Source organism: Vespa crabro, chromosome 11 (assembly GCF_910589235.1).
Source record: "Vespa crabro chromosome 11, iyVesCrab1.2, whole genome shotgun sequence".
Lineage (NCBI taxonomy): Eukaryota > Metazoa > Arthropoda > Insecta > Hymenoptera > Vespidae > Vespa > Vespa crabro.
In genome coordinates, this window is record NC_060965.1 from 6,539,441 (window position 1) to 6,564,054 (window position 24,614).

Below are 24,614 nucleotides of genomic sequence, written 5' to 3' on the forward strand. Positions count from 1 at the left end.
GTCTAGACAGTCGCAGTCGATGAATACGAAAAAACATGGTGGCGAAGCTTCATTATAATTACCTACAAGAAACGTTCCCTCTGAGAATTATATTTCTTTTTTTTCTTTTTCCTTATAACAAATAATATATATATATATATATATATATATATATATTATAGGAGAATCCAAAAGATTAATTCAAAAGATATAATAGACCTTTTTTGCTAGACATCTATTATAAATTAATTGTAAAACGATATTTATCTTGTACATAAACTATTTTTGAAATATTTTCTAATAAGAAAGATCACTCGTTGATAACAATAATACCGTACGATAGTTAGACGTATTTATCTTGATATGACACAAAGAAAATGAAATAAGATAACAGATGGAAATGAATTAGCAATACTTGAAGATATTTTCTTTTTTTTTTATCTTTCATTAAATAAATGATTTCTTTGAATAATCGAATTACGTCTTAATGAACCACTAAAATATTAGAAAAATGTTTCATTTAAAATTTGGAAAAGAATGAAGTTTTAAGAATTTAAAAATAATGCAGTTATATTTAAATTTATATACATTCTACTTTGTCATATAAAATTTTATTATAAATATAGTGATATTAAGTTATGCAATCTTAGGCATTTCAAGATATATAAGATTATTTATGATTATTAAAGTTCACTCAATGATATTTAAAATTCTAACCGAGACCTACAATTTTATATCTCGGTTTGTTAAATAGTTACATCTACAATATATATGTATATTTTGATTTATGATTATATAAAAAAACTTTTTTTTAAATAATTTACAAAGCAGTGCATCATGCACAAGCTTATACTACCTGCAGTTTTGAAATAAAATATAGACATCAATGCGGATCTCATTCCATGCTGATTATCTCAATGGCCTAAGACCGCTTAACTTTTTTTATTTTATCAGAGAATAATGTCATTTCATTCTAATTAAAATATTAATTATATCATATTATAAAATATTTATTATATCATTTGAAAACATGTTCCAGTCTGTAATATAGCATAATTTCTTATTCATCGCATTGTGTAAATCAGAAGCTAAATATAAATTTATACATATATGGTAACAGCCTATGATGATCAGAAATTATGTTAAGTCATAAGTACGCGTTATAAGATGGCCCACCAATGACTCAATGTCATCCTATAAATTCTTACATAACTTATCTAATCTGTTTTAGATATTGCACAAATAAATAAATTTACATGTCTTATTTTCAAAGAAACACATGTTTGCTTTGCTATAGCAAATAATATTACAAGTGTAACAGTCATTTGACCATAAGTTTTACTAAAATATTTTTCATTAAGGAAAGAAATAAATTAGAGGCATTTTCTTCAATACCTTTTAAACATATATTTAACTTTCTAATAAAATGTATGTAAACAATAATATATCTTTTGTTTTATTTCCTTTCATCGAGGCATACCATTAAGAAAAGATTGAAATGATTTGAAAGGAATATGAAATAATTTCGACAAGATTCTCTTTATATTTAATGTAATGTTTCATGCAATATTTAAGACAAGCACTTACCACCACCAGAGTTCCAACAATTCTCAGTCATCCCTGTTTATCCATCTGTAAAGTCGACACTGCATTATTACACTGATATCCATCTTGTTCGATTAGTCACAACACAGTTGTCTTTGGTATAGAATTACACTTTGAATACACTTTTCACGAGCTTCTTAGAACAAACAAGTAAGTTCTTTGCTCTGTCGAATCTCATTACATAGTTACATCTTTTTACCTTTTCCATTATGCATCTTGATAATGTTATCAATCAATAATCAACTTGATTTGAGAAATTACTTCAGTTTGGATTAGTTAGAAGATCAAGTAAACAAGTTCTGAAAGTACAAAGATCTTTGAAATTATAGATTCACATTAAAATCTTAGAAGAAACACTTTATAAACAATGAATTTAACGTAAATCTTCATGATCGATAAAACAAGTATTTATATATATCCATAGTATCGATCCGAAAAAAAGAATATTAATACTGTTCGAAATGCAAAAGAATTAGAAACAACGAGTAGGATGATCCTACTTAAAAGGTTATGGGATTTTCTAAGTGAAAGAAGAAATCTTACAGATCTCATCCAATGACGTACTTCGACGGAGCAAAGATTACGAACGCGTAAATGAGAAACTTATTACATCGTCTTCGTCTCCGATGACGACGACGACGATGACGATGACAACGAAAACGAGGACGACGATAATGACAACGACGACAACGACAACGATAACGATAATGACAACGCGGCGGAGGTGGCAGCGGCAACAGTGGCGACGACGACGACGATGACGACGAGGACGACGTAAACGACGACGACACCGTTGAAAAGTCGAAGGAGCAGGAGGAGGAGGGGGAGTGGTCGATCGAAGACGTCTTCAAATCCACAACGCGACATGTACCTGTTATGTACGTAATGTGAAACGTCGTCGCCTCCTCACTCGGTCACAAACGGACGTCCAAAATTCGTTGTTCCGAGTAACGAAGGATAAAGAGAGAGAAGAGAGGTTATAAGGAAAAGACTTATTGGCCTCTACTTCTTCCCGTTCCTTTTCTCTTCTTCTTTTTCTTCTTTTTCTTCTTCTGCTTTTTCTTCTTTATCCTATTGAAGATTTTCGATCGAGAGAAATCGTCCAGCGTTATTTTCACTGGACAATTTTGAGGTTACCTCAACGCGTAGAAAATCGCAATAGCGTGTTTTCGTTCGTTCCAGGTCGCGTTTTCACGTGCTAACTTTCGACGATTTCTTCGATGAAGTAAAGCCGATTATTACGAGAACGATTATTTATCTCTTGAGTCTAACATTGTGACCAATAGCTTCACGAATATAGAAATAAATTCTCTCGTGATACGCGTAATTACGAACAAAATGTACAGCAGCGGCAATGGGGGGTCTCGATGTTTCTTTTTCTCCTTCTCTTTTCCTTTTCTCTTTATCCCCCTTCTTCCTCTTTCTCTCTCTTTCTATATATATATATATGTGTGTATGTGTGCGTGTGCGTATTGTATATATATATATATATTCTATCTCCTTCCTTTTCGCTCGATTCCTGCCTTTCTTCTACGCTACCCCCTCTTGCTCCTTCGCTGACTGACTGACTCTGTCTGTCTCTCTGTTCCTGTCTGTCTCTTTCTCTCTCCCTCTCTCTCTCTTCGTCTTTCACGATTTTGCCGTATTTTCCTCTTCCTTTCTCTTTTTCTCTGCCTCCTCCGATCAATCTATTTTATTCAGTCAACATTAAGAAGGTTAATAAGTCTAATTCGATTCGGAAAAATATTTCGTGTTATTGATAAGCACGCGTTTTTTTTCGTTCAACACACCTCACGACGCATAATGGAACAGCACTTTTTTCCTTCCTTCTTATGGTCTCTCTGTCTCTGTCCTCTCTCTCGCTTTCTACCCGTTCGTTTCTCTTTCACGGCATAGTGCACTCCGCTTATCGGAAGAAAGGGGAAAACTCATCTGGAAGATGGCCGCCGACCGCCTGTCACCGATTTATCCCTTTCTCGCATGGCCACTCTATGCGCGAGCGAAGAAACGACGGACAAATAGGCGAACGTACGAACGTACGAACGAACGAACGAACGAACGGACGGACGTACGAACGAACGAACGTACGACCGTACGAACGTACGAACGTACGAACGAACGAACGAACGAATGAATCTACGTGTACGTACTTACGTACGTACGTACTTACGTACCTAAGAGGAAAGGTACGAAAGAAAAGACGAGTTCCTATACGTAAACGACGCCGCAGCTACCGTACGCGCTGCGTACTGCCGGCTGATTACTATGGAGGCGACGATGGACGAAGGTAAAAGGACGAGAGACGTCGAAAGGCGAGTGTGTATCTGTGTATACTTTTACATGTACAGTCGCATACGGTAAGAGAGAGGGGAGAGAGAAAAAGGAGTGGGGGAGAGAGGGAAAGAAAGAAAGAGAGAGAGAGAGAGAAAGAAGGCATATACACGCACGCACGAAAAAATCAGCAGCGCACTCTCGATCGAGGTACTACGTATAGTAAAAATGACCTACTATATTTTACTATTACTATTACTACTACTATTTACTGTTACTATCACTATTACTATTATTATTATTATTATTTCTATGTTATCACAAATATTGTTACATTTTATTTACAGAATGTCCAGTCGATAGGTATAAAGTGATAAGTTCTCTTTCCTTTACGACAAATTTCGAGTTCACACGATAACTACACGTTCGACCAACCGAAAAACGCGCCGGCTTAAAATCGTGACGATTTTCTTTTGTACGCACGCACTCGGTGCGCGAAAGACCAGTGACGTCGCTTTACTCGTTGCAGATTCTCTTTCTCTTTTTCTCTCTCTCCCTCTCTCTCTTTTTCTCTTTTCTTCTAGCATCACCCCTTTAGCGCTCTCTCGTTTCTCCCACTACTTCACTTGCTTCCTATCTTTTTAACAGCTTCGGCTATTATCGGTGAGCTACGATATGTTTATTAGGCGCGTCACTGACCAACTAGTCACATGACTCGCGCAGAAATCATTTTTCTCCATTTCTTTTTTCTAAGATATATGTATTTTTCCTAGATTCTTGATATTACTCCCTTTAAGATATTTAACCTACGCAATATCTTCATCGTCATTCTTGTTGTCTTTCGAATTTTCCAAACATTAATTCACGTTTATTTAGTTAAATTCGTATAATTTAAAAAAAAACATTATATAAATTCTAATTAAAGAATGACATTGTTAAAAATAATATTATATTATATTTTAGTTTTTATCGAGCGATATAAAATTGTTCGTGAGGTATGTATCTATGTACATATCTATGTATACATGTATGTATATATGTATGTATCATTATGACGTGAAGCATGTCGCCATTATACCGGCGTGAAACGATACCGATTTGATTCGATAAGTCGAACAATCGACGCTCACCACCACGTGACGCTCCAATCGATGTTCTCAATCGAACGGGATTGGTAAGATTCGTCCGTGAAAGTTATGCGTGCGCACTTTTCATATAACCGAAGTATATATATACGACGAGTGCATCGTGCTTCGATTACGCGAAAACGAACAACCTTTACGGCTCCGCGTACGCGACATCGGCCTTGAATGTTATCGTTGAATCGACCTGTATCAGTCCTACCTTCTCAATTCTCAACGATACATGACGATATGAGTCAACTTGTACGAAAAACTTCGATTTTCGAAATATTCCCTAATATTTATTATCAACCGAGGAGAGTTAAATATGTTCGCTTGAGGAAGTACTATTATATATATATACACGAATTTTTATATTATTATTTTATATACGCGAATTTTTGATTAGCAATAATGAATTTCAGCTAATGATAAAAATGTCTCGTGAAATTGATATTATTATTATCTTTTTTCGGAGGATGCATCAAAAATAATTGTCGATATCAAAAGAAATCGATTTTTCTTTTCGAACGATTTTATTCTCTAATAATTTTTTTTTTTAATTCTTTAGATTCAATCTGCTATGAAATATATTTTTTTCTTTTTTTTTTTTAAATGTTAAGAAAAAAAATGTTTCAATTAATATGCACGTGTGTGTATGTGTGTGTGTATTCAGAACGTTTAGGAAAATCGAAAGTGTAGAGAGGCGTGCCACTTTATAGTAATCATAGTGTAAACTTGTCTATACGTGTCAAAACGGTGTATGTATGTATCCCTATATGTTCATTAAATTACTTTTCGAATTCGTGCTGTATTGATTGTATAATCAAGGATTTGGATTTTATATAGAAAAAGAAATTAAAAGAAAAAAAGAAACAGTAAAAAAATTTTAAACAAGGTAATTATTAACCGAGGTCACAAAATAAAAGCGCATTAAGCACAAGTTCGAATTGGTTTTCTTGAGAGTACAGTGGGCGAACGGGCGGGGGATAGGGGTGGGGAGGGAAGGAGGGATTACGTTAGTCGTAGTTATCGACCAGCCCATAACGACCTTGAAACTGAACGACTTTTATATGCGCCAATGCGATTCTCACGAAATGAAAGTATGTATCTTATTTGATCGGGCGATGTGATCGTTGTTAAATTTTCAAACAATCGATATAATCTATAATATTGTACGAAATATGGAAATCTATCGTTTGAAATAATTTTAAAACCTAACCCGTTAATAAATAACAGGCGTTTGGCACGTAACATTTTCTTGATCTTTTTTCTTTTTTTTTTCTTTTTTTTTTTTCCTTTATGTTTCATACGATACGAGATAGCTTATGTGTCATTACACGATCAAATAATGTGTGTGTGTGTGTGTTGCTACTGCCTGCTGTATGTATGTATACGTGTATTTGTATGATGCATGTATGTATGTATGTATGTTGTATACGTACATAGTAACACGAACGAAATCCTATCGCAATGTCGAGAAAACGTATAGGTCGTAGTAGTAGTAGTAGTAGTAGTAGTAGTATAATTCTTTCTTCTCTCTGATTTGAACGATATAATTTTTCTTCTTACGATGGTTAATATTCACTTTTAACGATTAGATCGGTTTAATATCTTGTAAAAACGACGTTGTGAAATATAATAACTCATTTTATAACTCGTTCGAGTAGGCCTCGCAAAGCGAATAAGATGTTACCCATCGTGGAAGAGAATGAGCGCGATTAAAATTGGTAACGTAACCTATTTAACGTGATAAACTATAATACGATCATCCATACCTTTCGATGCCAAGCTGATAGTATTCTTAGAGTTGATCCGAAGACTATACGATGAATATATCATAGTTTTAATATTGCAGATGTAAATCACACGACCGTTTACGCGATTTGTAAAACAATACTCAGGTTTTATTTATCCGAACTTATACGCTGTGACGTCATATTGCTTCGTCGATGATCATCTGTTTTAAAAGTACTTCCATAATCATATTTGAAATATTTAGAACGCGGGAACACGGTTATATATGACATATATATATATATGTATGTGTGTATATATGTATATATATGTTTCATTTTCTGTAGAAAATATTTATTCATTTCTTTTAAATATCTTCCTTGAATGAAGTTAAAATGTATACTTATCGTTTAATTACTATTAATGTATGAATAAAAAATAAGATTTTCTTTTCTTAATATAAAGTTTTTTTCTTTTTTTCTTTTTTTTTTTTTAATTTGTTATATTTCATTTGTTATTATAATGGCTAATTTATCTCCATTTAAATTCATTAATTCATGTAACACATATATCTAGATTTAATTGAAATCTGTAAAGAAACACATTTGTCACATTTGGCAGATCTGAAAAACAAGGAAAAATTTCATGTAGTTTATAAATTCTTTTATAAGTATATATAAATTAAAAATAACATTACAATATTTTATGTCTATAGGAAATAACATAAATATTAAAAAAAGGAATGGATATTTCTCACTTACATCATTGACTGCATAACTATTATATTGTCGGCAATACACTTTCTAAGCTTAAATATGATATTAACTACCAAATTTTTATACTATTATACTATTCTAGCATTATTAAAGCAATGGCATTTTATATATGTCAATACACAATGTTATCAAAAGTTGTAATATTTGTTTTTTCTTTTTTTTAAATACAATTACTCTTATTCAATTAAAAACATATTGAAGAACAAATGTTTTATTTGAAATTATATCTGATAGAGAGAGGTTTTTTTTTATATAAAATAAAATACTCTAAGTAGATTATTGCACTATAAATATTTGTTTACTAATACCAACATAACAATGACATTTACTATTCTCACAAATAATTATTTATATCATATCAATTATATTCATATTTATTTCTTAAAAAAAAAAAAAAAAAAAAAAAAAAAAAAAAAAAAAAAAAAAAAAAAAAACGTAGTTACAATTATTCATAAACAAATAAAGTAACTACTATAATTTCATGCTTAGTAATTTTTTATGTTTAATAATCGTATACAATTTTTGTTAAAACAGAGATTAAAAGATCGATAATAATTATTTGTGTTTCTTGTTACAAACATGTAGCGTTATTTATGAGAATTCTTTTTTACATTTTGCAGTGTAGAACTGCATTACATTTAATGTTATATAAAGACTGTAGTATACATGTAAACTACATTTACTTATATTCGAGTAACATTAATTTCAAATAAATAAATAAAAAATACTTACAGATCACAATAGTTTCATGTAATTAAATAAATTTTTTAAAAATAATATATCTCTTATAATCAACGCATTTACTTAAGATAACATCACATCATTTTGTGTTTTCAGTTCAAGTAAAGAAAACGAAATTATTTTTTGTTTGGCAAAATAAAATGGAGCAATATATAAAAAGATATTTTAATTGAAAGATTATATCTTATAAAGTAATATTTCAACAAATATCTCTAAAAATTGTCTCACATTTTATATACAAAATATAACGATACAGGTACTTTTCAAGTGAGATTTATATATAAATCAAAAAAGATGTATTTAACAATGAGTCTAAATATATATTTACTTTCCTGCATGAAGAAGTTATGTTTATATCATACATAAACGAATGTACATAATACGTTCTTTTTCCTGTGAACTAGCATTACTAAAAACATGTATCTATGAGTATACATGCTATTGAAAAAGTTAATGATCAGAAATACATCTACACTTTTATATATTAAAGCATTTCTTTTCTTTTTTATAAACATTACGTCCATCGTTTTTAAAAATGTTATGATTTAGATGTGTGTCCTGTACACGAATAATGATTTTCGAGTATGTATGTATATTTATCCATTTAACTTTTCATGTATAACGAAAGAAACTGTTTCTGTGATAATATAATCAAATTTGATATCTATCACAGTACTTACTGAATGTTTCAAATTCCTTGAAATTCTTCTCTTAGAATACTTCCGTTCTTATAAATCAGATTAAAAAAGGACATTTTAACCATAAAATAATCTTACAGTTTCCTCTATCAATCTACAGTCGCAACCACATCCGTATTATTAGTTTGAATAGTTAAGTCTTCATTGTCAGTTGGTGTTTTTTCTATTGTATTTGAAAGAGTAGTCTGATGAATATTCGAAGCTTGATTATCAGTCTTCATTTCATCTATTGTTTGTGCTGTCGTTAATGTACTCCACCAGTTAGAAAAAGCTCCTTTAGCTTGTGAAATTGCACCACCTTATATAAAGAAACAAATATTTTATTTAAATAACTTTGCTAGTTATGATTTTTAATAAAAGTTAAGAATTTATCTTACCCACTGCTTTGCCAGTAGTTGCAACTGCTCTTCCAGTTGAAAGCATAGCTTGATTAAGTTTCCTACCACTCTCAGTATTTTGCATAGTACTATGAAAAAAGAGTTATATATAAATTATTAAAATACAATTAATGAGGATTGCATTGTTTTATTAACTTACTGTGAAAAACGTAATTTCATATCTTGTACAGATAATTGACCAGCAAAAGGATGACCAGGTTCTATATTATTAATTTCTGGTTTATTCAAGCTATTCCACATTTTGTAATTATTTGTAGCACGCCAAGCAGCCATGAACGTGGAATTATAGTGATCTGACTGTCGTGTATCTTGCTGCATTGAAGTACGTAGCATACTTAAAAGGTATACTCGAAATTGGGTTCTAATCCATTCATCACCACCTTCCCATCCTACTCCATCCAAGAAAATATCTTTTCGAGGCTCAGAGACATGTCTAACTATGTAATCTGCAAATCTTAGATCCTCAGTAGTAAGATGTAATTGTTTTCTCAATTCTGGATCGGTAGCTTCTATTCTTGTGTTTTCAACCTTCCATAAATAATACAAAATAAAATCGCACGTGTTTTGGATATCACTGAATTATGACATGAACTAAAATATGTACAGTATTATATATTTCATAACAAACACTATATGTTATACCTTCTTACCTAAAGTCTAATAATATATCGAACAATTAATAAATAATTTTTCTTATAACTCACCTCAACCAGAACATCAATTAGTTGCTTTTTTTGTTTAAATAAAACATTTGTTGCTCCGACTACATATCCTCTAACATTAATATCTCCTAAGAGATCTAAGTATGGTAAAGATAAATATGGTAGACAAAGGTATCCCTTAAAAATAATAAATGAATTTGATTACAAGTAATAAAGAAAACATATACTGATTTTAATTGATTTTTAAATAAAAATCTTATATATACCTTAGTAAATAAACTTAACGGCAATCCGCAATGTTCTGGATTTATATGTGCTATTTGAGTTATATTGTTGGTCAATCGTGCATCAGATAATGCATCATTACTTGTATCGCGTGGTAAACTATTATCAGCATCACCCATGCCTAAAGTAATTGTATTGACGCTATGCACTCTGTGTACATTGTCATTCGCTTTAGGTGAATATTTAGAATTATTTTCTTCATAATTTTCAGTGCATTCTTGTGTTGACTCTACATCAATAATTTTTCCATTTAAATTTTCATTATTATTTTTTTGAATAGTCATATTGCCAAATGCATCCATACATTTTCCTTCCATTGTTTCAATAGTTTTATTATCATTTATACACAAAGAATTTCTATTTGAATTATCATTAATATTCTCATGCGCAAGATCTGATATGTTCTCCTTTATAACATTTGTAGTAGATAAATTAGAGTCAACACTATTCAATGCAATTTCATCATCAAAAGTCGGTATAGGAGACATAGGTCTAGACGGTCTATAAGAAAACAATTGTAATAGAAGTATAACTATATGAAGTAATATGAATTCATCTATTCGTTTAAAATACTTGATAATATAGTACTATATACTAGATAATATACTGAATAATATAGTACATAGCAAGTAGATGGATTCATTCAAAATACCTGACACAAGCTGCTTGTTGAAGACCATGTTCGATCATACTGGGATATAATGAAAGTAAAGTTAATATTGTGGCACATAACGGCTGTACAGGAGATTGGTAAAAAACCACTCTTTTTTCTAGCAAAAGTAATTTAAATAAAAGAAGTACTTTATGGCGAAATTGTAATATAAAATCTCTGGCAGACAGACCTATAAGTAATATTATACTTTAAATATACGTACAATATAATTATTTGGTGTTTTTATTAAAGCTAATATGAAAATACATTTCTATTGATAGTTACCAACAAATACTTGAGGTGGTATTTGACTTTCACTGCTCATACAAGAATTAAGATGACGATAAGTATCTTCTAACAATGATACTTTACTAAAATCTCCTTCTTCAAAATATGCATGCGTTATTAATGCCATTTTTACTTGAATATGACCATAAAGTGGCAGAGTACTTAATACACAAACAGATTTTTGTACTGTTCCTCTAGTTATATCAGAAGTGCGATTTTTTAATTTCTGCAAATATACTTACAAAATATACATATAATTCTAATATTAGATATTAACCTCTATGTTATAATTACCTCAACAGGAATTTGTCTAAAACAAGAAATACCATATATGGTACGTTTTGGATCATTGAGACTAGGCAAATGAAAATAAACTGTATCTTCGTCATAATTATGAGATCCATCAGGTAACGCTAAAGTTGGTAAGTATTTCCAACCAAGCGGACACTCATTTGGTGCACCAGGCACTAAAGGCGGAAAAGAGTATTCTACCTATGTGTTAAAAAATATTAAAACGATAAAAGATATAAAATATAAATGAGTCTGTGTATAATCTGATTAGATTTTAATTTATAATTTTAAAATTGGACGACATTAATGATCATTATAATTATCGGCGAAAAAATATAATTTGTATTGATGACGAATTATCACGAAAATAAACGAATTCTAAATTACCAATAACGTTATTAAAACGTATCAAATAAAGGTTATTAATTCTGTCAGAAGAAATTCACTTACTTGACATCCTTTTTTATGATGAAATCCAACGACTATGACATGAAGGATCGGCCCAGCTGATTCTGCCATATTTTTCATATATTGTATGACGAATAGTAAATATGTAGAATATATCACAAATATCTATCGTTGCAAAGAATTTCTATGTTTCATTTCAAAATTTCTAGAACACCCTTTTCTATGACGGGTGACCGACGAAGCGATAGCAGACGCACAGTTTGACATGCGCCATGATATACCCTGATATATGTGTATCGTGATTCTACAAAACATAGTAAAATGTTACCAACATGTAAAATTCAACTTATCTAAATTATCATATAAATCGTAGAGTTATAGCGCTATAAGTTTTATCAAACGATAAGAATTTCTTATTCTGATTATCAACATAAACTGATTCCAACGAATGTTGAAGGACATTTTTATTGCGAGATGAAAATGTTTCTTGTTATTATACATATCGGAGATGTTACATTAGGCCATTGCGAACAGACAAATGACAAATACAATTTTTTTTAATTCAAATTTTAAAACAACTACTACTTATGTTATTATTCTTGTATACACGCGAATTATTGATAGTGTGGATATTATTAGGAGAGGGAGTTATATAGGAATTTAATAATAAACAATTTTCGTTTAAGTATTTTATATATAAACATTTCACGATTACAATTTGATATTTATAAACAAGATCCAAGTTGTTATTACCTTGTAAACATAAGAATGTTTGTTTTTTTCTATACCTAATTGTAGATAGTACTACGAAAATAACATATAGGTAACTCTTTTATTGTTATAGGTCAGTTAATATACTTAAATAATATTACAAGTTCTGGGAATAAAATGTAATTTTACAGTATATTAAAATTTGTCTTTCTTTTCTTTGCATTCCACATGGCATTGTTCAGAATTTTAATTCAATTGCAATTTTTTTCTTTGTTTTCTTTTTTTTTTCAAATAGGAGCTCTTAAAATATAACAAACATTAACAAATCATAATATTAATCTGGCAATGAATGTTACCACCATTATAGTGACGTTTCTTCACCGATAAAATATAATCTGGATCCACGTGTGCGATCTCTATGTAATGACCTGCAGGGCACAGCTCTCAATGTGTTCCTCTTAAGACCAATCGAGTTAAATGCTCGCAATTGATCAGGAACACGAGGCTGCTCTCTGCTGTCGGCCTCATAGCCGCCTCTCTTTCCCATGCCAAGAAGAAGGAAGGAGAGGAAAAAGATGGGTGATAAGGATAGTTCCCTGGAAGACATGCTACCTGCGTACATTAAATCCCCGTGTTCCATCTGGACCGATAGGCATACGAGTAACATTACTGGGAAGAGCACTTCCACCTGGTACAACTGACTTTGGTTGAATTCTATTTATTTCTTGTATTACTTTTTCTTCAGGACTTTTCTCTTCTCCTAAAATTCTTCTTCTTGCCTCTGCATATTCTTGCTCCCTCTATATAATTTTGAATTATATTGAGATAAACCTTACCTATGCATGGATATATTTTAGTTTCCATGTATACCTGTTTTAATGATTTAATAGGTTGTTTCGGTTTGTCTCCATTTAGTAATGGACCATCGCCACTACCTTGGGAATCTCTTGTAGGTCTTTTTAATATCTTTACTGTTGGCTTTGGAGGTACATACTGAGATCTCATCCCATCTTCACCCAAAATTATCATTCTTGTATTATTTGTATTATTATTATTAATCTTTAAGCTAAAACATAAAATATTTATATTTGGATTAATCACATCAATATTATATTTATTAAAAGTAATTAATGAACATACCTAGAAGCTTCTATCTCTTCTAATGCTTCTACAGCATTCAATCGGAGAACATCCAATTTTTTATCAAGGACCTAAAATATTATATAATCTAATTTATATTTAAAAGTATTCTATTATTATCATATCAACAAACATATACGTTTTATAAAATATATTGATATTTGAAATTAAGGGCTTATATTATATCAATTATGTATTTACTTAACATATGTTTATCCATCAATATTTTATTCATAGTACTGTAGCAATATATTCTCAAGAAATGTGGAAGTATTGAAAAAAATCTTCGCTAACTCTTTCCATATTTATCATAGATTTATATAAATCATACTAGGGTAATGAAATATTTGAAAAATTTATAAATTTATACGTACACATAAATATTATATTGAGCAAACAAAAATATTAATTAACATAATGATCACAACAAGTGCGCATCGATATGCTCACTGCTTAGAGAAATTCGCACTTGAAAGATTTCATGTGTAAAATAGGTTAACACGATTACTTACATTATTAATTAGATTGAAAAGATTATTATTAAGAAAATATTCCAATGGTTAACCTACCCCTGGATCATCTATGTCTTCCCAACTTTCCAAAATATCGTCTACCGCTGACATTTCACAATTTATAACGCAAAATCTTGACTTTCACAAGTCAAGCCCAAGATACCTGATAGCAGGAACAGAGCTCGGACCTTTCAAGGAAGTAGAGGGTGTTGGAAAGTGTGTCTTTTTTTGTTAGAACGAATATTATAGTGGTATCTTATATCAGATTAGCCACCTGAAGATATAAAATATTTCCTAGATGAGTTTCTACACGAGATATCAATTCAATTGACTAACTTTTACAAACTTTAATATATATATATATTATATATATATATATATGAGTACATATATATGTATGTATATCTATATATATATATATAATATAAGTCTAACCCTAGGCAAAGTGAAGTTAGTCAAATTTAGATAGGGGGAGTTTGTCGCCATTTGTCGTAATGGCAAAAATGTATACGTTGCCGTCAAAATTAATTATTTAAAAATTATTTCTTAATTATCATATAAAAAATGAATTGACATTTTTTTCAAATCGAAATTTTAATAAATGAATTACGAAATTTTAATTTTTTTAAGAGCTGTAGTTTTCTAATGATTCTAATGTATTTTATAACTAACATATTTAGTTATAGAGATTATTCTTACTATCGATAACTATCGTTTTCAGATTATAATCAAAATATTTATTGAATGTTAACTTTTAATATGTATTATTGAATAAATTTGATGAACAATAATTTTCCTCCCTTGAAATACTGGCGTTAAAAACATTAATCTCTGATGTAAATGGAAAACGATAGATTTACCGATCGTTTTTACGTCTTGATTTCCGCATATTTACAATTTCTTACAATGACAATAGATGTCATTGTAGTAGTTTTGTGTATCATGCGCTTTAAGAGCTGTTATTGTATTTAACTGACAAAATACATTTTTTTTATTGAGATTTTGTTATTAATTTATTACAAAATAGTATAATAGCTTTTATAACTATTTCACGTTATAAATATAGATAATTATTCAAGAAAAAGTTATTTATATTGATGATAAGATAATTTTATCTTCCCGACAATATCATTCGTTTATCATCAATGAATTTTGTATACTTTCTAATTTATTGAATTATATATACACTAATATATTGTATAGAAACGCTAGTTATTTGTCGTTATTTAAAATATTATCATTTAGAGTTAAAAACAAATCTTAAATTTGAATTATATTTAATTTAGTATGTGATCTAATTATTACAAAAGTTTTATATTAAAACTGTGTATTTTATGTAATATATAATTATATATTTATATATATATATATATATATATATATATATATATATATATATATTAATAGAATATATAAATGAGCAGATAAAATGACGGAAATAGAATGGTATATATTTATTAAAAGTTTTTAAAATTCAAAGTTTCATACATATTACTTTTTATGAGTAAATTTGTCATGTATTTATTTATCATAGGATAGCAAAATCAGTAGATTATGGATCTGTGAAACATGCTCGATTAGAGGAAGTGACTGAACATCCTTTGAAGCCGGTTACTGTTACAGTAAGATATTATAATAATAGATAATATTTTATTATAAAAAAAAATTCTACGAAATTTATTTTTTTGTAGTTAATCGACGGACGTAGTGGAGTTAGACGAAATGTATTACGAAGTACAAGTACAGGTTCTTCTACAGGAACACCGACACCAACTCATACACCTTTACCAACAAATTTGTCTATGGATCCATTATTGAGTCATTCTGCTTTGGATGGTTCGGATCCACTTACACAATTCGCACGTGAAGAATTGGATCCATTATCTAAAATGGCTGCAGATGAAGTAATTTATATAATAATTTTTTAAAAGGAATAGGAAGATATAATATATATATGATTATAAATGTGCATTACAGTGGGATTACTCTTGTGTAACAGCAGTTCCTGGTAAAAAGCCTAGAGATACTACAGATGAGTTAATAGAACCATGGTTGGCTAGACGTAATGCTATTTTAAGTAAATATACAACTTCAGAAAAATTATCAATCGTTACTAGTTTTTTATCAGGAGGAGAAAAAGGTATTTATTTTTATATTATAGTTACAATCCATATTATAATTTGCATCAGATCTTGTAATATCGTGGTATTTACAATTTAATTGTAGTTATGGTCAAAGTGCAGCCAAGTGGTACAATGGTTGATAAAGTACGAACAAGATTAGAACAATTGGATGACTTTGAAGAAGGATCTGTTAGACAAATGTTAGATTTATCACAGCAGGAATACACTGCAAGGATTGAGCAATTAAATAATGAATTAGTACAAGCTTGGCATTCTGATCAAAGAGTTAAAGCATTGAAAATTGCAATTCAAGTATAACTTTTTAAAAATTTCTTTTCAATAAGTAATAATAAAAAATATGTTAATAGATTACATTAAATCTGATTTTTCAGTGTGCTAAATTATTAGTGGATACATCTGTAATGGCCTTTTATCCTAGTAAATTTGTATTGATCACAGATATTTTAGATATTTTTGGCAAACTTGTGTATGAAAGATTGAAGGTGAAAGCTGAATATTACAAGTTAGTTTCACTACTTTTTTCACTTTATTAACATTTAATTCAGTTTACCATGTATTTTAATTATACAAAATTTGTATAGACCCGGAAGTAAAGTCCCAACAAGCCTACCTGATAATTTTACACCAAGTATGGTTCCAGAAAATGCAAAAGAAACTTGTCGTAATTGGTTTTATAAAATAGCTTCGATAAGAGAATTAGTTCCAAGACTTTATGTAGAGATGGCAATAATAAAATCTTATAGTTTTCTAACAACAAGGTAAGATAATTTACTTATAATTATCTCAGTAATAATTTTAAGAAATTTGTTAATATTAACTATTCATTTTTGGTTTTAGCGAATTTAACACAGCTCTATTACGCATTACTCGAATGATACGAGGGATTGGAAATCCTCTAATAGCTGTCTATGCTAGATGTTACTTGTGTAGAGTAGGACTTGCTTTAAATAAAACTTCAGATTTTGAATTTGCAAAAGATAATCTGTACGACTTTCTTTTTACATATCATCAATTATTTGGACAATCTGTAAAAAATGAATTAGGTAAACAAAATATGACTTTGTATTCATATTTAAACCTCTATTTACCTGCATTAGATTGGATTTTACAAGTTTTGGTAGCAACAGCTTCAGATAGTCTTTTAGAGGAAGTTCTTTCTCGGTTCAAACAACAGACAAAAAGGTATTATATTTATTTTTATATTTTTATATTACTGCATTATATTAATTTTATATAATAATTTATTGTTTCTTATCTTTTTTTTGCTTTAGTTCTTTATTGCTAAACTCTGTATTGACAGCATTCAGACCAGTGTATATTGCTGCACGTGCAATGGATTTTGTAAATTTAATAGCAGAAAGTAAAGATGATGGTAATAAGCGAGATAAATTACATCATTTCAAGTAATCTAAATAGACTATTATTTTTTACTTAGATAGATATTGTATTAAACTTTTTTTCGTCATATAATAGGATATCCACAGCATCTATTATACAGAACCTTAGGTGAGTGTCTTATAAAAGAATCCCCACCGAAAGAGGACTGCCAAGCGATACTTCAAATAATATGGAAGTACATAAGCGAGCTCAAAGATCCTACTAAATTCATGCATTGCATAGAAATTTGGATACAATTTACTGTTTTGCATTTTTCTGTAAGTTATAAAATTTTGTGCAAAATATAAGATTGGCATATATATAATGTATATTTCATAATATGTATTATTTATATTCAAGGTTAACGAATTGAATTTGTTTTTTGGACAAATAATTGATCGTCTTAGTCCAAATAGAACATTCGAGCACTATTATTCACAATTGCAAACGGTTGTAGAAAAAATAGTTGCTTATACACAAGATTTTGAATCTTTATTGGCTATGGTAAATAAAATATTTTGTATATATCCGATTTTATTATTTTATTGATATAGTAAAATTTAAATTTCATTTTAGGATAACTTTTTGCCACTGATAGATTTGTTCCACAAGGAAAGTATTAGAGTTGAGGTTTGTAAAACCATTATAGAAGGTTTAAGCAATCAAAATAGTCCTATTACAGATCCAATTATTATAAATGCTTTAATGTTTATCGCCAGGATAATGCATGATTCTGTTAGGTATATATAACTTGTTGCTATAAATAATGTAATAATTTTTTATTATTTATATTTATATTTATATAATCTACATGTATTAATTAATAATCACAGTGCTTTAACCGTCGAAGATGAGAAACGTCAAATAGGTCAATTAATTTGTGGGCTTGTACAACGAGTTGATTATGGGCGTGATTTTGAAAAGCAACTTAATTTTTATGTTGAAGCTAGAGCAGCTTTCCCTAACTTGGATAGTGTCCATATTCAACTCATACAGGTATGAGAAATATTTAATGATCTACATTTAATATAAAATAGATGTTCAATAATTCAAATATATTTACAACTCTGTAATTAGAGTGTGAATAGACTAGCTGTAGATACAAGGAAAATAGTTCGTGGGCATCATACTAGAAGAACTTCAGCATTTGTACGTGCATGTGCAGCATTTTGTTTCATAACTATACCATCATTAACTTTAGTATATACTCGTCTTCAATTATATCTACTATCAGGACAAGTAGCACTTTTAAATCAATGTTTGGGTCAAGGTAAAGTACTAAGATATTAAAATACTGTTTTATTCATATATTGATTTAAAAAATATACATTTTTTTTTGTTTACAATTTTATTAGCTGATGCTTGTTTCAAAGCAGCATTAAGCTTAGTTCCAGAGATGCCTAAAACTATAGACATTGATGGAAGACAAAAAAATTCACAGCCATATTTGCTATCATATCTGTACAATTTTTTGTCTACCTTATTGGTGGTTCCGGTATGTATTTATGTGTTATTCATATTCATAGATAAAAATATATGTAAGATAAAACCAAACTTTTTGATAAAAAGCAAGTATTTTTGACATATTAGGATAGTCCAGAACATGGTGTTTTATATTTGATAAGAGGTTTGCTAAATGCTGTACAACGTTGTTGTGATGAAAGTACCTCAACTAAAGCATACTTATATTTACGTGTCCTTGATCTTCTTTCAACTGTGACTCAAGAGAATTATCCCTATCATATAGACAAGGTAATCTGTATTATTCAGCTTCTTCTTGTATGCTATTCTTTTTCTTCTATTTTTTTATTTATACAGATAAAAAAGAAGAAAAAGATATTTTTTTTAGGTTGACTCTAATGATAAATTTTATGGATCGAATCAAAAGTTTCTTGAAGAGGTCAACAAAATATGTTCTAAAATAGTAGAAGAAATTCTTAATCATTTAAAATATCTCGGATCTACAGATCAATTGGATAAGCAATCCATTCTTGCATTAGAACTTTTTAATCGTTTTATAATAAGGGCAGATTTACGTCAACCTGCATTAGCAAATATTGCTATAAATCTATGGAATTTATCTCAACGACATGGTTCTGTTGATCCTAAAGTTAAGGTATACGGACTTTGGATTTGTTTTAATTTACGGTTTATAGACTTAGATCTATTAAATAAAACATTCTCTTTTTTTTAGATAAAAATTATAGCGTATATGATGCAAAAAATGCATTGCCAGGAACATGAACATTTCGTAGGTATCCTAAAAAGAATGAATAAGTAAATAAATACAAATAAAGCAATTTCTTTGATCTAAGTGAAATAGTTAGAATATTCGTATATAATTCTATGTTGAGAAAAAAAGAAATGGTAGTAGGTCTAATATATGCTTAACAGAATTTATTGGCAGTCGTTTGGAAGACATGTTGTAATTATATACAATAGTTTCTTAAAAATTTTACATATTTTAGAAAAATTAATTATAACAATAAAAGCATAATTTAAATTCAATGATTATTCGAACTAAATTATGAATGTATTATTAACTATTTAATTAAATTAGATTTAAGGAATATTAAAAAAGAACAGCCAAACAATATTATGAGAGATATAAAGTTAATATTACAGGAACAAATGTTTTGTACTATCCTATATTAAAGTGCTATTAAAATGTGCTGCGTTTAAAATTGAACGTTTGATAAAAAATAATTTTTCATATTAGTTTTATGTAAGAAAGAAAAAAAAAAATACGAATAAATATATAAATTTAAGAGAGATACGAGAGATAAGAATGACTGAAGAAAATATAAATGCAAGTTTACGTAATTAAAGAAATTTACAAGAAAAAGATCAAGATATAATGATAATAATAATAATAATGATAATAGTAACAATAATAGTAATAATAACAGATATAATAATAATAATAAAGACGCAAGAGATTAAATGTTAATTATAATAAACTTTTTATCAATACTAAATATATCTGATCAAATAAATTTCGAAGATTAAATCGGTCACATTATTTATACGATGATAAAACTGCCATACAAAAATATGTCATTACCTAAGGATACATTTTGTAGATATTTATAATAAATTCTTTAAAATTATATCTATAATCTATGGAAGACGTGTGATTGAATAATCGATCAAAAGGCATTCATAAGACCTTAAGATTTTAAGTTTTTAAAACGCCTCGTAAAGCGTCCAAAAATATATCAGCATGATGTTCCGCGAATGTTAACGCTGGTCTTAATCTTACTGCTTTATCACCACATCCACCTGTTTGTATACCTATTTATAACGGAAAAATACATATTCCAGTATACGAAAAAATAAGACGTATATTATTGAAATTTTATACAAGTGGAAACATTCTTACCTTTAGCTAATAATCTTTTGATAAGAGCATCTCGACGTTCAGATGTTTCGCAATTGAAAGCTATGAAAGTTCCACGACCACGAACGGAATTCATTATTGTAGAATGTTCATTTTGAAGAGCATTCAATTCCTTTAACATGTAATTACCGACACGGGTAACTTGTTTTAAAAGGTTTTCTTTTATTATGGTATTTAATACTACTTCCAATAATATCAATTTACTAGGGTCACCCATCCACGTATTGAATACACGATAGGATTGCTTTGGTCTATGGTGAAATGAAAGAAAAAACAAATGTAATCAATATTGAAATATATCTTTAAAAAATTATTTCATACCTTAAATCTTCTCGATGATAATAGCCACCCAATTGCATTTTCTTGCTAAAGGTAACCAAATCTGGCGGTGAATTTAAATTGAAATGTTCGTGGCACCACATTTTTCCGGTTGGTCCACCGCCTGTTTGTACTTCATCGATAAGCAAAGCTATTCCGTGCTAAAAGAAAAATATTAAATTGATAATAAAAAAATCAAGCTATCAAGTATAATGTAATTGCGACGAAATCGATTGTACTTTGGATGTTATACGACGAAGTTCTTGAAAGAATTCGGGAGATGCATGATTGTCACCACCTTCGGATTGAATTGGTTCGATTATGACACCGGCTACAGGTATTTTCTTTTCAGTTTTGTACTTTTCAATCAGTTCTTCGACCTATCATTGAAAAGAAAGGATTCAAAGTTTTTCACTATGATTTTTTCAATTGGCATAGAATATTTCTAAATATTGATACCTCGGCCAAACAACGTTTATCTTCTTCTTGATTTTCTCGAATATTATCTTCTAGAGGATATTTATATTCAGGAAATGAAGCAATTGGCCAATCAAAAGCCGGTACATCAATCTTGTGTATATATTTACTATGAGTCGTTGATAAGGAACCTAATGTTCTACCATGGAATGCACCTGATGATAAACGAAATCGTATTTATAAATTCTTTTATTTTTTCTTCTTCTTTTCTCTTTTTCTTTTTCTCTCTTTTTTTTTCTTTTTTTTTTTTTTTAAGGCATACCTTTAAAAGACATGATCGAATATTTAGGGGAACCTGGTGATAAATTCATCATACATGTTTGCATTTCCTCTTTTGTAAAGGGTGCACCCTTTCGTTCTTTCTCTGCGTACCACATGAAAATATTCTTGAAACCATTCTCGTTCGAACAAGAACCACACATCATCGTTGTGATCTGTGACAATCCTGGAGGAGCGATCTAAATATTGAAATCTTAATTTTATCTGTTCGTTCCTTCGAGGTTGTTATTAATTACTTAATTAATCAATTGATTTACCTCTTTCCTAAGAAAAATTTGTTTCAATCTGTTAGGCCATTCTTTTCCCGGAAATACACCTAACGCTGGCCTGTTTACCATGATTCTCTAAAAAAAAAAAGAAAAGAAAAAAAATTTATAAATGTTCCCAATCGACCTTTTCAAAGTTTCATGGTTTTTTTTTATTTCTTTTTTTTTTCTTTCGTTATTTGGACTTACTTGATTTACTGGATCAGCAACAGCATTCAACATGGCTGGATGATTATAGCCTAAAGGTATCGATGAAATTTGCATATAAACGTCCAACAACGTGTTTCCGTCGACGTCCGTTATAAAATTACCGGATGACTTATCGTAATCTGCAAAGAATTGGACCGAGGAGGCTTGCTGTGAAAAATAATTTTTATATGGTATTAACAACCTTGTACATTTTATTATTATTATTTTTATTATTATTATTATTTTATGTTCTATATAGATCAATTTTTTAAATTATAATTGGATTATCAATCTTTTTTATCAAATTTGTTTCTTCTTCTTTCGATCTCAGGATTTTTTTATATTCTACTAAATTATAATTTTTTTTTTTTTACTTTTAACACTTTCTACTTTTAGATTTTTATATAAGAAAATTAAAATTGCTTTGAAAATTTCTTCGAGGATTTTTTATTTCAATTTCAATCGCTTTTTTTATATAAATCATAATAGTAATTTTTCTTTTTGTTTCAGGATCTTTTTCTAGATTCTAAAAAGTTATAATTGTTTTTATATCGATTTGTATGTCAGAAAATGATATAAAATTATTACAAAAATTTCTTTGAAAACCTCTTATTTCAATACCGATCGATTTTATATAAAAAACACGATTTTAATTTTGCTTTTTCTTTTTTTTTTTTTTCTTTGATTTCAGGATCTTTGTATGTAAATTCTAAAAAAAAATGTTTTATTTATGTTTGAGTTTTTATATACAATAATAAAAGTTGTTCTAAAGATTGTTTCGAGAATATAAAAATCTTTAGAATCAGATTTGAAACCAGATTTTGAAAATAAAATTTTGACAATCATTGGGAATATATGTAAATGATAAAAATTCTTTTAAAAATTTTTATTCACTTTCGAAACAGAAACATATATATACCTGCATCGAATTAAGTTCTTGAAGTAAACTTCGTGAACGTGGCCCAGGTATTTCTGTCGTTATTATCGGTTTTTTTGGTTCTTTCAATGCCGAACCAGTTAAACATCTTTTCCAATGAGCCCTTTGCCCTACAATAATCAAATCATTTTCTTCAAACGTTTGAGAAGATTATTTTTGAATTCGAAAAATAACAATGACGTTTAATGAGTAATAAAATCGAATGTCAGTGTTCTTGTCAATACAATATATTTCCTTATCGATCGGATCTAACTCAATGAGATACGATATCATATAACGTATATTCTATGAGATAGAGTACTCAGGTTGATTTTAATCATGTCACTCGAGATCGGTCCAAACGATTACTTTTATTAATGCCAGTTAAAGTCAATTGGTCCAACAACCAAATCATTATGTCTTTTATAATATGTGCCAGATAAATTTTACATATAATTGCAATTTGATATATTATTTCATAAAATAAATTCAAATTGAACGGTTATATCATTTTTTTTAAATATCAAATAAATTGTTTAGAAAAATTTATTTAAATATACGAATGTAAACTTGTTGATATTTTTATTATTATTGTGTAAGTATAAACATATATCAAATATTACTTAACAATACTTGCAATATATCGAATCAATATATAAAATGATATTTATCGAATATTTGTAATTCCCAAATAAAAGTTTGGTGCTAAAAGTTCATTGACGATATAGTATTTGTCGTTCATCGATACTAACGTTATAAAAAGCAGGAAATTTCAATAACAAAAATTTTTGATAAGATAAAAGATATCCAATGATTCTTAAGTCATTACGAATATGTTCGTAAACATGATATGCAGAATACATATATTTATTTAGATTATATTTACAAAGTAATTAACGTTTATCAACTGATAATCGAGTATGCTTAATAATTTAATCATGAAGTTGGATTTATTTATTCATTTTTATTTTTT

General features: G+C 29.0%; 5 protein-coding genes and 2 long non-coding RNA genes across 17 annotated transcripts in view; 3 read left to right on the forward strand and 4 right to left on the reverse strand.

The window, feature by feature from the left end:
- Positions 1-6,888, reverse strand: part of LOC124428004 (serine/threonine-protein kinase tousled-like 2) — a 54,978-nt gene extending 48,090 nt beyond the window's left edge. Inside the window, exons 1-3 of one of the 11 annotated variants that reach the window (XM_046971527.1) lie at positions 3,375-3,736; positions 2,128-3,272; positions 1,567-1,883 (exon numbers count right to left, since the gene is read on the reverse strand). In XM_046971527.1, the coding sequence (XP_046827483.1) occupies positions 1,567-1,597 (31 nt within the window). In that variant the 5' untranslated portion in view covers positions 1,598-1,883; positions 2,128-3,272; positions 3,375-3,736. Of the gene's footprint in view, positions 1-1,566; positions 1,884-2,127; positions 3,737-6,754 lie in introns of those variants that run through there. The other 10 variants (XM_046971529.1, XM_046971526.1, XM_046971533.1 and 7 more) reach the window with 10 other exon arrangements.
- LOC124428009 lies at positions 3,762-11,598 on the forward strand. Its single transcript, XR_006943057.1, has 3 exons — positions 3,762-4,065; positions 4,203-6,079; positions 11,516-11,598. It is a non-coding gene; the product is annotated as an uncharacterized LOC124428009 (long non-coding RNA).
- Positions 6,427-9,061, forward strand: LOC124428008. The gene is made up of 2 exons (XR_006943056.1): positions 6,427-6,706; positions 6,835-9,061. It is a non-coding gene; the product is annotated as an uncharacterized LOC124428008 (long non-coding RNA).
- LOC124428006 (late secretory pathway protein AVL9 homolog) lies at positions 9,782-12,446 on the reverse strand. The gene is made up of 7 exons (XM_046971546.1): positions 11,955-12,446; positions 11,508-11,705; positions 11,211-11,439; positions 10,926-11,115; positions 10,255-10,774; positions 10,031-10,165; positions 9,782-9,917 (listed from the first exon to the last, which is right to left on the reverse strand). Exons 1-7 carry the CDS (start codon positions 12,030-12,032, stop codon positions 9,906-9,908), a joined length of 1,362 nt encoding a protein of 453 aa, XP_046827502.1. The 5' UTR covers positions 12,033-12,446; the 3' UTR covers positions 9,782-9,905.
- Positions 12,447-12,586: 140 nt separating this feature from the next.
- Positions 12,587-14,607, reverse strand: LOC124428007 (SUZ domain-containing protein 1). Its single transcript, XM_046971547.1, has 4 exons — positions 14,333-14,607; positions 13,764-13,834; positions 13,494-13,689; positions 12,587-13,423 (listed from the first exon to the last, which is right to left on the reverse strand). The coding sequence occupies exons 1-4, from the start codon at positions 14,384-14,386 to the stop codon at positions 13,232-13,234; spliced, it is 513 nt and encodes a 170-aa protein (XP_046827503.1). The 5' UTR covers positions 14,387-14,607; the 3' UTR covers positions 12,587-13,231.
- A 1,073-nt stretch (positions 14,608-15,680) lies between these two features.
- Positions 15,681-21,040, forward strand: LOC124428003 (VPS35 endosomal protein-sorting factor-like). Its single transcript, XM_046971521.1, has 18 exons — positions 15,681-15,721; positions 15,810-15,897; positions 15,967-16,179; positions 16,253-16,415; positions 16,502-16,710; positions 16,791-16,921; positions 17,001-17,177; positions 17,257-17,601; positions 17,691-17,791; positions 17,893-18,074; positions 18,157-18,300; positions 18,373-18,536; positions 18,630-18,792; positions 18,874-19,066; positions 19,152-19,291; positions 19,387-19,548; positions 19,646-19,912; positions 19,991-21,040. Exons 1-18 carry the CDS (start codon positions 15,705-15,707, stop codon positions 20,075-20,077), a joined length of 2,946 nt encoding a protein of 981 aa, XP_046827477.1. The 5' UTR covers positions 15,681-15,704; the 3' UTR covers positions 20,078-21,040.
- On the reverse strand, positions 20,179-23,772 carry LOC124428005 (4-aminobutyrate aminotransferase, mitochondrial; the record flags this gene model as incomplete). The annotated part of the gene is given in 9 exon segments (XM_046971545.1): positions 20,179-21,090; positions 21,179-21,447; positions 21,518-21,675; positions 21,754-21,894; positions 21,974-22,146; positions 22,254-22,449; positions 22,528-22,614; positions 22,726-22,893; positions 23,645-23,772. Coding segments are annotated over 9 exon segments (1,436 nt in total), but the record flags the coding sequence as incomplete, so codon positions are not given.
- Positions 23,773-24,614: the final 842 nt, after the last annotated feature.

Bases quoted from the DNA above. Each gene is read 5' to 3' on its own strand.
- LOC124428003 (XM_046971521.1), top strand. The intron at 18,075-18,156 runs GTAAGTTATAAA...TTTATATTCAAG, and splicing joins TTACTGTTTTGCATTTTTCT to GTTAACGAATTGAATTTGTT. The intron at 19,067-19,151 runs GTAAAGTACTAA...CAATTTTATTAG, and splicing joins AAATCAATGTTTGGGTCAAG to CTGATGCTTGTTTCAAAGCA.
- LOC124428006 (XM_046971546.1), bottom strand. From the start codon at position 12,032: ATGAAAAATATGGCAGAATCAGCTGGGCCGATCCTTCATGTCATAGTC. The intron at 11,706-11,954 runs GTAAGTGAATTT...TTTAACACATAG, and splicing joins ATCATAAAAAAGGATGTCAA to GTAGAATACTCTTTTCCGCC. The intron at 11,440-11,507 runs GTAATTATAACA...GTATATTTGCAG, and splicing joins TTAGACAAATTCCTGTTGAG to AAATTAAAAAATCGCACTTC.
- LOC124428007 (XM_046971547.1), bottom strand. From the start codon at position 14,386: ATGTCAGCGGTAGACGATATTTTGGAAAGTTGGGAAGACATAGATGAT. The intron at 13,835-14,332 runs GTAGGTTAACCA...ATAATATTTTAG, and splicing joins AAGACATAGATGATCCAGGG to GTCCTTGATAAAAAATTGGA. The intron at 13,690-13,763 runs GTATGTTCATTA...TTTATGTTTTAG, and splicing joins GAAGAGATAGAAGCTTCTAG to CTTAAAGATTAATAATAATA.